The 14674-nt window shown below is 36.8% G+C and overlaps 1 protein-coding gene across 2 annotated transcripts in view; it reads right to left on the bottom strand.

Annotated features, from left to right (window-relative positions):
* Positions 1-918: 918 nt before the first annotated feature.
* Positions 919-14674, bottom strand: part of RHPN2 (rhophilin Rho GTPase binding protein 2) — a 30863-nt gene continuing 17107 nt past the window's right edge. For both annotated transcript variants that reach the window (XM_037409100.1, XM_037409101.1), the window contains 12 exons: positions 14245-14320; positions 13166-13243; positions 12370-12494; positions 11282-11448; positions 8784-8971; positions 7311-7467; positions 6738-6857; positions 6447-6641; positions 5601-5677; positions 4672-4818; positions 3724-3879; positions 919-2423 (listed from right to left, as the gene is read on the bottom strand). In XM_037409100.1, the coding sequence (XP_037264997.1) occupies positions 2172-2423; positions 3724-3879; positions 4672-4818; positions 5601-5677; positions 6447-6641; positions 6738-6857; positions 7311-7467; positions 8784-8971; positions 11282-11448; positions 12370-12494; positions 13166-13243; positions 14245-14320 (1738 nt within the window). In that variant the 3' untranslated portion in view covers positions 919-2171. The remainder of the gene's footprint in view (positions 2424-3723; positions 3880-4671; positions 4819-5600; positions 5678-6446; positions 6642-6737; positions 6858-7310; positions 7468-8783; positions 8972-11281; positions 11449-12369; positions 12495-13165; positions 13244-14244; positions 14321-14674) is intronic.

The following is a 14674-nucleotide window of genomic DNA, read 5'->3' as shown; positions in this document are numbered from 1 at the left end:
CACCTTTTTACTATTTCAAATGGCCATCTGTTCAGTGCATTAAATAAAGTTCAATTAAAGTAGTAACAATTAGTATGGATGGAATTATGAGCTCAACTAATCTATTGGAAACCTTTATGATTAGGGCTTTATAGCCCTATACATCGTTGTGTATAGAAACTTGTTACAAGTACTCCTGTGGTCTGAGCAAGACTGTAACTTGCTGTGAAGTTAATATTTGCCTTAAGTTAGCTGTTAGCTACCAGTCAGTGTAGAAAGAGTCTTTAGTTAGCTGACAGGAAATAGTAAGTATGTAGCTGTATGGCACTTAGGAAGGCCAAATTTTGGTTTGAATTGAGGGCAGGGGTGGGTGTGTAAAATAAAAAAAGACCCTACCAAAACGTTTCCTCAAGGACAAGCAAGTGTGATGGTGGGAATGAAAGGTTAATTAAACAGGCAGATCTTTGCAGGAAGACTATCATAGCAGGCATGAAGACGTGAAGAGCTGGAAGGGCAATTCATGTGATGGTGCTAAAGATTTCATTAGCTGGATAGTCATTTTAGCCATATATGCAGAGTAAATATCTTCTGTATAAAATATTGTATGGCAGGGTCTTGTGTATCAGTGTATGACTGCTGCTGCTTGTGTGTGAAAAAAGTGCTGCTACAAATACACATGAAGAATACCTACTAACAATAGGTGAGTCCAAGTAATTTACTTTTTTTTTTCTGTAACCTTTGTAGGGAAGCTCTGTAATATGTTAACACTTTTTATAAGGAAGCACGTTTTAGGCCATAATATAGGAACTTAGAAACTTTTAAGAAAGACAGTTTCTTAGTTCTTTGTAAGCAACAATACAGAAACATGCAAGAGGTATGCCAGCGCTAAATTATGCTGTATCATCCAAGCCGTAGCAGAATCAAAAAGCTACTACTAAATAACAGCATCTGATTTTTATTCTTAAATATGTGTCATCAACATATTTACACCTATTATGTAAGAAACTAAAAATAAATGACAACTTCAAAGTTTACACCCAGGTGCAAACTGTCCCCATATTTTAAGTTTTGAGTATCAAACAGCATATATCTACTCTGTAGATGGCAAATGCTAACTAACACTACAGTGTTAGCAATTTTCAATTAATTTCAATTTCATAAAATAGAAAATTTCACAGAAATGCTCAGTTAATTTTTTTCTCTCCCTCCTTAATATATATAGCCAATACTTACTCATTAATTGTTCTAAGGGGAGGAGGATGGTTTTATATTGATTTGGGTTTTTTATCTGATGTGATAATAAAGAAATTCTGCTACTTAAGACTCTCAAGCATTTCTCATATTTTAAAGCATCACCACAGTTTATGTACTCTTGATCAATACACTGCAATAGGTCAGTTTTGAGATTTATTCCACAGCTATCAATTTTAACAAGATGATGAGATACAAGTCTTATGGTAAGTATTTTAAATAATTTTAAATTTGGAGTAAAGCCTGTTTAACAACTGAATCGGCAGGCATTTAAAATGTAGCCTAGATCAGAAAAGGAGCAGAGTAAAAGCCTTTTGTAGTTCAAAAGATCTTTTGACTTCTAAGCCGCCTAATTCTCTTCCAGAATTAAATTTAACTATTCAGTAGACTACACCTAGTACTCTCAGAAAGCAAATGTCTCTGTGTAAAAACAACTATATGACACTGCCCCTTGGCACAAGGCTAGTTTCTCTGAATAATGTTATCCTCTCCACCTGTAGTTTAAGATAATTCCTTGAAGTCGTGTTAAGTGATTTGTTATGAACTCTAAACTTGTACAGCAAAATCATCCTTTAACATGTCCCCTAATGTTTTGCATGCAGCAACAAGTTTGTAATAAATAACTCCCATCTATCAGTTATAAAAAACCAGTCACAATACAGTGTTTTGCAATTCCAAAGGAATCCAGTCCTCATGTAAGCCATTGTATAATCTACATCTTGTTATTGCATATCTCCCAAACCATTTCATTCTAACCTTCAAATACTTCAGTTTTACAGTTTTTGGCAGCCTCTGACCTTCATAGTGGCTCAATACAGTAAATGAAGTCACTGGCATTTGTCTGAAGTTATACACACATCTATATAAAGATAAAATTGATCGACATCTTTTAAAATACATTGTAAAGAAAAATGTCATGTTAACAGATCCTTCTGAAAGACTCAGTACAATGAACTTTCCGTATTCAGAAGCGTGAAGGGAGAAAGCTTCTTCTTAATCGGAGAACTTCCAGCCACCACTGAAGGCAGGCAGAGGGTGCTTGCGGCTTTCTGTCTATTTTTAGTTCCCCAACTTAGAAAAGGCAGTTTCAGTGGGGCTTTCTTGGTCTGATCAATCTTATCCTCTTCCATGGCTAAACAGATTAAGGAGTATGTCTTCTGCATACCCACAGAGTAAGTTGCACTCTTACTATGCTGTAGGGAAAGGAGAAGCATTACAAGAATCAGTCACCCAAAATGGGTCAAAAATTTTGACGATAACAAAAGGTTACTGTGCAAGTAGTTTTCCAAAGCAGACTACAGCAAGTTTTCTGTGCTAATGACATCATAATTGAATACAAGGCCCTTCAGCGTGCTGCGATTCTGGTATTTTGCCCGTGTAGACTCAAGGTTATGCTATGCAAAGCATAAAGGGACTTGTGAATCTTTTCCATGGGTTGTGTTATAGTTACGTTTACTGGCTTCTAGCATAACTATACAATACATATACTAACCTCTCTACAAAGCTTATATATGTAGTTCTTGCACAGATCTCTGAAGGGAAGATTTTTTTGCTGTCTTTGGTCAGGTTCCATGTCAATTGCAACTATGACAAGAGCTACTGTGGGACAGTCTTTCGGGATACCCGAAAGGCACAGCTTTCTCTGTCTCAGCTGTGCCCTGAAGCAGCCTGATTATACCCTACCCTCTTGTTTCCAGTAGCAGCTTGGAATGGCAGGTGTGCAACTCCTTATTTTCAATAAGGAAAAATTAACTTCTTAAAACACAAAAACCTAACAGCAGTAAGAGCACCTTGCTCACTTCTAAGGCAACACTACTTCAGTGCCTAAGCTTGCCAGGGAATGTTAGAAGCATGAAGCAGTGGATTTAGCTGAACTACAGGTTCTCTCACACTACAAATAAGTTTGTTATTTAGAGCTTAACATTTTTTAATCTTGTGATCATTTTTCCTCAGTCTAAAGCTTCTACAGCAGCTTAGTAACTGACTAGACAGTTATAAGTCCACCAAAATAAAAAATACATTCATTAATCTATGATCTAATACAAAAGTCACAGATCATTTATGTTAACAACATATAAAATAAGCACATGGTCACGGATGTTCTATTTCATTCCATTATTGTTTCATTGTGGCATTTCCAGTGCTGAACAGGGTAATATTTTCATCCTCTGGGACAAGTTAGGGGAAAAATAAAATATAACCTGGAATTTATAATGCAATTAATCTAAGTAGCTCCACTAAAAAAAAAAAAAAACCCAAAAAAAACAACCCACCCAAATATTCTTATGCACACAAAGACTGTACTTTAGCTTGCTAACTCATGATGATTTAAACAGACTGTTTAAAACTGAACACATGCCTGAATACTTTATATATTCACTGCTGGTGTGGGATCCGACTACATGAAAGTAAACACAAATCAGGGACTGAAGCCAGGAAAGTGAACAACTCTCACATATCCAATCTGCAAAACGCGTTTGCCTCATTACATACCATAGATGCCGCTGTATCCTGGCAACTGATAACCTCAATCTCAATGGGCCGCTCTCCCACACTTTTGAATTTTTCCAGCACCTCGTTCACTCCGAGCCACTTGCAATCCACGCCACCAACTGATACAATGTAGTCACCTTCTTTTAGGCCCATCGACTGTCAAAAAAATTTTGCAAAGGTTATGATCTGGAATTGTAAAGATGCACAAAATGTTTTTGTCACCACATGGTATCTGCCCTAAAGGCATCTCCCTCTTAGATGCTATAAAACCACCGCCTAGCCAAACACGTGGGATAAAATTGTGTATGTAACACAGAAACAGGTAACTTTTCGAGTACACAAATTACCTATTTGAGTTGGCAGAATCACATTTATCAATGGTAATCTCAAATGCTGGCTCTTTCTATGTCCTTTTCACTTTTCTCCTTAAATAAAGGAAACTTGTTTTTTGCTATGCTATCGTCCCCCATGAGATACATTCTCCAGATTTTACTTCCATTTCTTCAGTATTTTTATTTGTACTTCTGTAGTTGCTTCTGCCTTTCCTACAGCTGAACTGTGCTCATCACTGCATGCTGCTTTGGGCACATGCTACCTTGCCTTGCCTTCCTGATCCTCATCCTTATTGTTGCTACTTTCTAAAGCCTTTATCCCTTACAACTTCCTGAACTAGATGGGGGAAAAAATTGTTGGGACTTCATATCTATTAAGTGTGAACAGGGCAAGAAATTAATTCTAGTTTAATGTGATCTCAGGGATACAGGTACTCTAACACCTAAGGTGTATATAGCACAGAATGTGTTCAGATTATATGACTGTACTATACTGACGTATAGGAGAACCCAATAAATATGCCATGCACCAGTATTAACAAGCTGCAGTTACGTTTAAAAGACTGGAATGCTCAAGTCCGGTGATCAATTATTAATATTGCACCGATGTACTTACAGCTGCAGTGCAAACTGGATCAAGACAATAAATCTGTACTGGTGAACCTCCTTTAAGACTGAATCCTAGCTCTCCTGCTTCATGGTGGATGCGAATAGTACGTGGAGCCGTCCATCTCTGCTTGGCTGAGAACACTGTCAGTGGGCCCTGTAAGTAACATAGCCACAGGCACATGACTGTTATTTGTAAGTAAACATTTGCATTTTTTAAGTTATAATGCTTTAAGCTCATCTTATGTAGATTTTACTCAGGTTAACTTCCAGCTACTTCCACTGAAATGGAGCAGTGCTATTTATCCCAGAAGTTTAAGCTATCCCCTGAAGTGCTCAGCCCTATTTCATGACTGTTCAGGTGATACTTCCAACAGAGTGGGATCACAGCAAATGCCAAGTTGTTCTGAGATCTCTGTTAAAAGTGTGCAGAATCTTCTGGCTGCAGCAGGCTCTAAGGTTCTATGTTACTCCATTTTGGAGAAGATAAATTGATTTGTGAAACACTGCATATTCTGACCCTAACTGCAACTCCCAGTTCCCTTTGGCCACTGATACACAGAGCCACCTTAAAGACCGGCTTTGTAGCATGCAACATTACACATTCTGCATGCCTGTCTCCAAGTACTTTGTGTTTCTCCCCACCTTTAAGTTGTATGCAATTACCCATTGAAACTTCATGGGACTTTCACAAAGGTTTTCAAGAACGAATGCTGTGCAAAGCCATTTACAATAGCACTTCTATTCTTTGCTAGTCTCAAGTTGACTTACACCTCTGAGGCTACGAATGATCTCTCCAGTAGCGTCTGACAAACCCCCCCAGTTAATACAGGATCATTTTTTCAGGCTAAAATGCTCATGTCCCTTCCCTCACATTAGAATGAATTTATACTTGCTAGCAAAATGACAGAGGTTCGTTGGTATTAGCATGTTACGTACCAGTCTGTGAAAGAAATCTTTAACTTTCACCTTGGAAAACTGAGGAGCGATTGTTTCTATTTTATGCTCTGTTTTAGCTAAAACAAAAAGAAGAACAAATTCATTTTCTCTCAAGTATTAGTTGAAAGGCATACAAAATACTTTTTTTTGCATTCCAAGCTAGATAGAAATTTCTCCTAAATTCTTACCAGGCTGTAGAAAAGCTCACTTTTTGTGGGAATTTGTAAGGCAAATATCTGAATCACCTTAAAAATCCCTTCAGAGCTCATAGTATCAATACACAAAACTTAAAACAATCCATCCAAACAAAACTAAGCTATTCTCCTCTTTAATTTATTTTCCTTTGAGAAATATTTAAAACCAGTGCTCATTCTTTCCCACTGCTTCCAAAGAGGAAACAGTTGGACGTGCTGGACTAATCATATGAAGAATCAATAGCAGTCAAAGTGAGTTAACAACTTAGACTAGTAGAAGATTCGTGCTACAGGAGACAGTTACTAGTTTTCCCCATATGATTTTAGCTTTTAAAGTTTCCCTATTTTTTCTAGCTCACAAGACAGTCACCAAAAAAGCTGAGTTGTAAGTAATTACTGTTATCTACCCCAGAAAATTATGTGACCAGAGACAGAAACATTGTAAAGCAGCTGTAACAAAATTCATTTATCTGTGATGGAGGAAACATGCAAGGAATCTGAACTCAAATGTTTAAGTATATAAGTTGTACATTATTTATACTATGTATGGATGCATATTATATATGTATAAATATATCATATAAAGGCATATCCCCATGAAAGCATACACATGTAAGGTTAATACCCTCTATTTCTAGCTATATACACTTACGAAGGATATCTGGAGCCTGGATTAGACTGAGAAAGTCATCTTCTGTCTCTTGCTGAGCATATTTGAGAAGTGAGCGCTTATGTGCAACTGTCAGAACCTCCTGAAGAACATCGATGTTTCGAAGCTTTTTGCATAGACCACAGACTCTTAGAGCTTCTTCATGATAAACAATGGCTTTGCGTAAGTGTGCTTTCCCTGAAAAAAATCAGAATTGTTGGTTGTCATCCATAGACAATAAATACGAGGTTATTTTCAAACTGTATCTAGTAGCTGTGAGAATCTGGCAGTTACCCAATTGTTTTCTCTGAACTTTGTCCTTTAGAACGGTGAGAACTATCAATCCTTCAGGCATGTAGTCATACAACTGTGACAAGGCTTTCTCCTGCTGATCTTCATCATCACCAGACTGCACTGGAATAATTGATACAGAACATTAACCATTACACATCTTTAGGTGTAACGTTGTGTAATTGCTACTACCTTTTCTCCAAAGGCAGTCAAATATTTACACACACATATTGATAGGAATTTCAAGTTTTTAGGACTTTTACAGTTTTATCATCTGCAATATCCAAATAATATTTACATGCCAGAACATATTGACAAGAATCAAACAATTCAGTAGAATATAATGGGTATAATACTTCTTTTGTTTCTGCAGAAATTAGTTTATTGGACTTCCACATTCTTCTGTAAAGAACAAAAAAGCATGGCTTCAAATCTGAATGGGAAAATGGCCACAAATTAACACATATTGAAACCCCAAAATTCCTGGCTCCTAGTCTTATTCATAGACCAAATTATAACTGTTTATGGTTTGTTAATGTTAGTTACATGAATATATAGAAAATGTAAGATTCTTACATTCATGGTCACACAGAATGGTGGCAATGAAGTAATGTGCCAGCGCTTTGTAATGGTCTGACTTTATCTGTGCCAGTTTAGACCAGGAATAGGGGATATTCTCTTTCACTGGTTCCTGATTCATTGCAGTGTTAACCAGCATGTAAACCTCTCCCACCTAAAATAAAGCACAAAATTGAAATATGATAATGTAACATTGCTTATTAGGAGCTCAAGCAAGGGATATTATATTCAGCTTTAAGATAATTTCATGTGCATCACATCAAAGAGGGGCTGGGGGAGACGGTTAGAAAGGGTTGGAAAGAAGTTTTGAGAAGATTTGAAATTCCATCTCTGATTTTTCCCTTACAAGAAAAGTAAAAATTCTGTATAAGAACAGATGAACCAAGTCACTCAATCTATATGGCTTCAAAGTTAAAATAAAAACACCATATAATTAACAGTTCTTAATATACAAATACATCTTACTGCATGAAGTCTGCTGAGAAAAAGAGTGAAGCATATTACTTGTACAGTAGGTTTGTGCTTCACTTCTGAAACTGTGGAGTCATATCTAGCCTTAAGTTTGTGTGGTCTTATTTAAAACTGGGCTACTATTCTTTATGCAGAGGAAATAAAATAGGTTTGTCAAGTAGTGAATGCTGCTTTAATGGATCAAACAACTCCAAACTGACACAATCCAAAAACCTTTCCTCTACAGCTGATCGATCCTACAGACAGGTCAGGGTGGCTTTACAGGGTTGGTAGGAAAAGCTTTGCCCATTTATCTAGTATGGAACCAATCATATATCTGCTACTCTGAAATGGCTCAGGAAGCATCTTCATATCTTGTTGGCATACCCGATTTTTGATGTCAGCGACCTCAATCAAGTACAAACACTACCTTCTGGGGCACAGCCTGCCTCCCATTTTTCAGACAAGCCCCAAGACAGCTCTGCAACTACCAACTGACTGCTCATCAGGGTCCTCCCCCAGTTACAATTTAGTTATTCTTTTGGACTTCAGCTTTTTAAGTTTGCATAACCTCCACCTGCTGGGAAATAAGACAGGTTGTGTTCAATACTTAACAGAGAACTACACAAACAACACTGTCCTTTTGTATGTTGTTCTGTGGACAAGATCTATACTGTTTGAAAGAGCATACAATAAATAGCTTGTAAAAAAGCTTTGGCAAGTTCACTGCCCCAGTGTTCCAGCATGTTTCTGTTTAAACTTCATGAATGATGAATTTAAAAGAAAAAACACAACAGTTCTAAAATAATACTTAGACTGCAGCTATTTGTGTTTTAATCTTCTGAAAGGTTGCGATTGTCATTATAGGTTGTCAGCTGTCCCTTGTTACTTTTGGTTTTCAGTAACAGTTGTTAACATTTAGGTTTAATAAATTCTGTTAGTATTACTAGAAGCTGTAGCAAGTAACACAGCACTGTAAACAGTTATTTTAAAGACTGACTTTTAAGTCTCCTATTTTACCTTGGCAGCTTCCTGTGTCATTTTCACTAGTGTGAAGAACTCATTGCGTATTCCAGGAAGACCAATCTGCTCAAAAACACACTCTTGAGCTTGTGCAAGCATCATTTTTACTAATACATTCAGCATAGCTGGGCTCATATCATAACTTGGTGTGTGAGTAAAGGTCTCCTTTAAGTAGCTTAGGACTCCTGAAATTACAAAATGGCTTTGTCAGCATTACAAAGAGAGAAACAAGTGAACTTACTTCTAGCATGTACTACAATGATAAAGATGGAGAGCATACTTTCTAGTAATGAACAACAGCAATTTGAAGGGATTCTTGGTACACATGAAATTAAACTGTACAGGTTTTGCTTTGCATTCCCATCAAACATCTCCAGGCACAGTTCTCAAAATTACAATTCAGAAGAGCAACAGAAACTGCAGATTTTAAGGGCAATACCTTCAGATCTGCTTGTAACAGTTCTTGTGATTGACCATAAAGCTGTACTGAACTGAACGTGACTCGTATATGGAAGTGGTAGGCTACGGCTTATACACAGGACAAGAAAAAGAAGTCTATGCAGCCATAAGGAGGTGAAAATAGAACACTTGGATGGAAGGAAAAACCACAAACTTATAAATGTAGTTAATTATGAACCTCCTTTCCAGATGCTAAGTGCTGCTGTGTCCAAATGAAAGCTCAGTTCCATCCCTGTAAGTAAACTAAACCAGTGTATTTAATAGGGTAAAATTAGATTCTGCTCTAGACATTTGATTCTATCAACGCATGAATCGTTTCCATCATTTATCAATTAAAAACAAACACTAACTGTAGTGCAAATATTAAGTAACAGTTTCAGGGATGGAAGTGTAACCTTCAAGTATGCATGTCATCCAACTGGTTTAGTGGGTTCTACTAGCCTGCTAATTGCTGATACTACTACAAAAGCTTAATGATAAGACCTCTGGTTTTTCAAGTGTCTCAACTTCTGTTATCTTAGTTCTTGCCACTACATTCAGTTCTGGCCATGTTATGCTGTATTTTCCTACTATCAGTTTCAGAGGTTTTTCATGTTCTGTGTTAACTTTTGTCTTTTAACTTACTAATATGCTCTTACACAAATTTGAATTATGGCAATCTTTGCCTTTTTTCCAAAAAAAAAAAAAATCAAGCCCAAACTTGCCAGGCACATCCCAAGTGCTGATGCAGTGCCCTATTGAAAGGAACTGAAAGTACAGGCAGGGGGGGAAATATTATTTTTTCTCAACATATTTCTCCCTATCACGTAAGTATATACATACCAAGAGCTTTGTTGAGGGTAAGCTCTGTACAACATTTTCCATTCAGCGCAGAGAAATGGTTAATACATGCTCTATATCACGTCTCTACCAACATAATGAACAGTGTTACGGAGCCATGCACAGGTACAATGAAATGCCTCCTGAGCACGTCGCTTTGGGGCCCTACAAAGGTAGTGTAGTAGCAAATGATGCATTTCAATTTGTGAATTAATTCTGTTCTGTAAATACACTGAAGTGAAAAGCAGTTATTTCTTATCTGCAAAATGGAAGGAGCAGCAGCAAAATGGAGAAATTTCTTTTAGATTGATTGATCGATTTTAGATTGATTTTAGTATTGAAGTTTCATTTAGATTAAATACAAAGGCTGAAAAATAATTTATTTAATAAATGCATGAAGAAATATTTTTTGATGGCTGTGTATTCAAAAGAGGGGTTTTATGACAATCCAACTCTGTGGTCCACAGTTTGTAGATGATAAAACTGCCCATACAGTGGAAACTGACAGCCACAGATTCCTAGTGCAAAAATAAATCTTACAGTAGCTATTAATTACACAGGTCATGTCTTTAAGCATTATGTGTAGCACAGATGACATTTAGAAAAAAAATTAGAAAAGCTACTCGGAAAAAAACCCCAAACAAATCCAAACCAAAAACTTCTGTAACATGTTAATTAATTCAAAGGATGTGATTGCCTTTATTAGAATCTGTATTCTTCCTTGCTTGGGACAGAGCTTGAGTATTTTGAATCTGTCTGCCTTTGGAACCTATGGAAAATATAGTCAACTTCCAATTAATTGCAAATTTCACCAGAGAACACAGTAAGATTAATTTTGCAGAAACCATAAGGAAAGCTAGGTTTTAAGCCCTTTATCAGCCTTTAAATCTGATTTTATGCCAATGTAATATCACTGAGGTAAAAGCAGCTATGTTGGTGAAACAAAGAATGAACAGTGAAGCAGTTCACGTTAGGGCTATTACTTGGACCTTTGAACTACGGTTCATTAATCATTAACCACAGTATTCACTGTCTTTATCTGCATGTTCAGACTACAGTTCCGAGTTTTGAATTAAAGTGCCATCTCAGCTCTTCAGTGGGCTTCAATTTCCCTATTCCTCCTTTTTTGTGTAATGAAGTCAGTTGGTGATGGAGGATGTCAGGGTGAGATTACGAACATGTGCATAAAGACCTTCCCAACATTTGAATATTTGTACCTGCAGCTCTCTGAAAAGCATCAACAGCATTTTCAAGTCCAGCCTGGGTCTGACGATTGCATCTTGTTCCAATCTGCGTGTAGAGGGCTCCGATGTTGAATAAAATGCTAGCTTTTTCAAGTAACAGATTTCGCTGACACACTGGGACACCTGTGAAGGAATCATACCTTGGGAAACAAATATTAGAAGTGTTAAAATTAGCAGAGTCCATTGAAACAACAGATATTTTCATTCTGTTTTTCCAAAAGAGAAGTGGAATTCTTAGTAATCGTTATGCTACAGTGAAAATTAAAGTGAACAGAAATACCATCCCATACTGTGAGGACAATCTAGATGCTGCAAGCCAGAGAACGGCTTTATCTGAGGCTTAGTTTTCAGCAGGGTCTCCATAAGCATACTGTATCTAACTCAAAAGTGCCTGTGAAATACCACAGAGGCTGACAGTATACTGGGGAAGCATCCATATGTGCTGCTATGTTCTTGTACTTAGATGTTGCCAAATACTAACTATTAGCATGGTCAAATCCTTCATAGCTTGTCTTTTCAGGTTTCTATCTGCAGTTATGACTAGAAATTTAACAGTTCCTCTTGGCTGCATGGTAGTAATCTTTTTCATGATAAAAATAAAACCTCTGAATTCAGAGTCAAACTTTGCTCATAAATATAGTAAACACTCCACTATAATAAATTAAGTCTCTCCTCCTTTTCTGGTCCAAATGGTCATCTTAACAAATTGAAGGAGGAGAACTAAGGTGTAACCCATTCCCCATCTGCTTCATGCACCACGGCTGAGAGTCAAGGACACATGTGCAGTTGTCCAAAATGAAGATTATTTTCTCTCTTTTTCCCCTTGTACTAACCTGTAGCCCAAATCATAATCTAGCCAATTGTTTCACTCTTAAGCATGAAAAGGGTGTGTTGTATTCAGGTTTACTCTTAACACTAAAAAACCCCAAAAGGTTAACAACACACACTGCAGGGAGCGAGGTAGGAAGAAACACACTGATGCTTCAAATTAAACAGAAGACAGTTAATGGTTAACAGTGTTCTGAAACAGAAGAGAAGACAAACATGAACTACACACTTACCATGTAAATAAAACTCCCATGTGCCTGGTAGGTGGGAAAAATCTGTTTTCTACATAACCAAGTTGAAGGAAATAGCTTATCAACATCTCAATGCCAGCTTCATCTCGGCTAGGAGTGCGGCAGGCCTTAAAATACAACAGATTAAAATAAAATATATTGTGTTAAGTTACAGGATGAATACCGCAACACCAAGGTTAAAGCTCTGCTTCCTTTGGACTTCTGCATATCAATAGAAATGTGTGGAATCTGAGAACAGTAAGCTTAAGGCCATATGGATGCATTCCAAACAAGAGTTTTTCAGCTACACACAAGTAGCACGTAACCTTTAAGCAAAGGGGATCTGTCTGGCAAGTCTCTAAAATTAAATAAAGATTGTAGGTATTTTATGAAAGCTACAAAGAATGTTTGTATTTCTAGTATAATACAGGAAACAAACAATAGTTAGAAATAACCACCATTCTACTACAATTTTTTGCCAGAAAAACTCACTTCAACACTCTTTCTGCTAAATTAAAATACCTCAAAGTAAAAATAAGACAAATCTTAGATTTACAGGATTTACAAAATTGTGTGAATAGCTCAATCACTTTGCATAACTTCATCCTTTTCTTCACTTGTTCTTTACTCAAATTGTAAAGCTCTTGGACAACGAAGACTGATGTTCCGTATCTCAGAAATTAAGTCAATAAGAGTATGATAAGTTATAAGCAATAATAGCATATGCTGGTTCCATACAAATGTTGTTATTTACAACTGTAGATTAAAAGACCTCATGGTATACCCTACTTGAACTTACCTGTCTCAGATCCATGAGATCTGCTATTTCATCTTCATACTCAGAACTGTCTTCACTATAATGTTCCAGAATAAAGTCCTAAAAAAAAAGTAAAGAACTGGAATATCTAAAATTAACCTAAACTAATAACTTTTTTCTGCAGTTGCAAACAGTACAGATTCAGTTGTGATTTGCATGGTGTCTACTCCCTTTCAGTCAATAGTACAGTAACATGAGACCACAAAAAGACAATTAAACTAATAATTTTATTTGATATCTGAAGACAAGAAGTTTCAGTCTGATGTAAAGGAACCAAACACCTATAACATCAACTCCGTTGGGTTTTAAAACAACAACGCTTAGTGGCTTTGAAAGGGACAAATGAACCCTGTTAGCTAAAATAACAAGAGAATCAAGTGACCATAAAAACTTGTTAACAGAAGAGACTGCCAAATTCTTGTCAGCTATATTAGGGCAATTCCACTTAAATTAACAAAGCTGCAATGGCATCAAGTGGTACCACAATCTGAACATAGAGATTAACCTGCAGAAGTAAAAGCCGAGGCAAATGCTACAGTGATAGAAGATAGTTTACCATGAGATTAAAATCTACATTGCACAATACACAGTAGTCCAAACAATACAGAAGGTGGCACAAACAGCCAGCAAAGTGTATTAGCTAACAAGCAAGCAGTGATAATGCTGCGACACTGCTTCCCAACTGAACTAACCTAGTTAGTGCAAGTTGGAATATCACCATTACGTTGAGTAAAACCTTCATTACTACTTCCTTTCACACTTAAGAGTAGGAATCAATAGTCTTATTGGAAACAAAAACTGTAGAAGGCATTTTTATTCTCTTTGGTTTAACTCTACTGTCTCCAAAGTGGTATTTCTTATAACGTCTTCTGACTCCTTGTCCTAGTTACATATGAGCACGACCCAAATAATTGGTGGCTAATTTTTAACACACTGTGATCTCAGTTTTGAGGCAAATAAAAAATAATTTGTACATAAATTACTTCTGCTTCTTTAAACAAATCTGAAATGGAAGTTACTTCTGTTAACTACTTGTTCTGAAATGTGTCTCTCCAATTTACCTTGAGGGGGAGTGTAAAGTCTACTTCTTTTGTTTCTTTGAGGCCAAGAGGTACCAAGGGAATGCTGAAAGTCTCTCTATGGAAAAAAAAGAAAAAAAGATTCAGAAATTCTTGTTTCCTGTTTGTCTGTTGATAAGATAGTTACTTTTGTTTCATTTGATCACAGAAGCTTCTGTGCTGATGGGTGTTCAAGCAAAAGGTAAATTTATAACAGCTCTGCTCCTTCCTGCCCAAGAAAGTCTACTTAATGGCCTGTGACTCCTCAAGAAGAGACTGAAGAAAGCTACTTGCCTGTGCTGGTTTTTTTTCATTTGAGTCTGTTTTTCCTTCAAGGAAAGAAAAGGAGACTCTCAATGGCTGGCTTGCTGCAACGTAGCTCAACCTTTATACACCTTCAGAAGTTATATGGACAGAAAACAGCTCCACAGCT

Source organism: Falco rusticolus, chromosome 15 (assembly GCF_015220075.1).
Source record: "Falco rusticolus isolate bFalRus1 chromosome 15, bFalRus1.pri, whole genome shotgun sequence".
NCBI lineage: Eukaryota > Metazoa > Chordata > Aves > Falconiformes > Falconidae > Falco > Falco rusticolus.
Note: the sequence above shows the minus strand (reverse complement) of the source record. Positions and strands in the feature narration are given on the sequence as shown.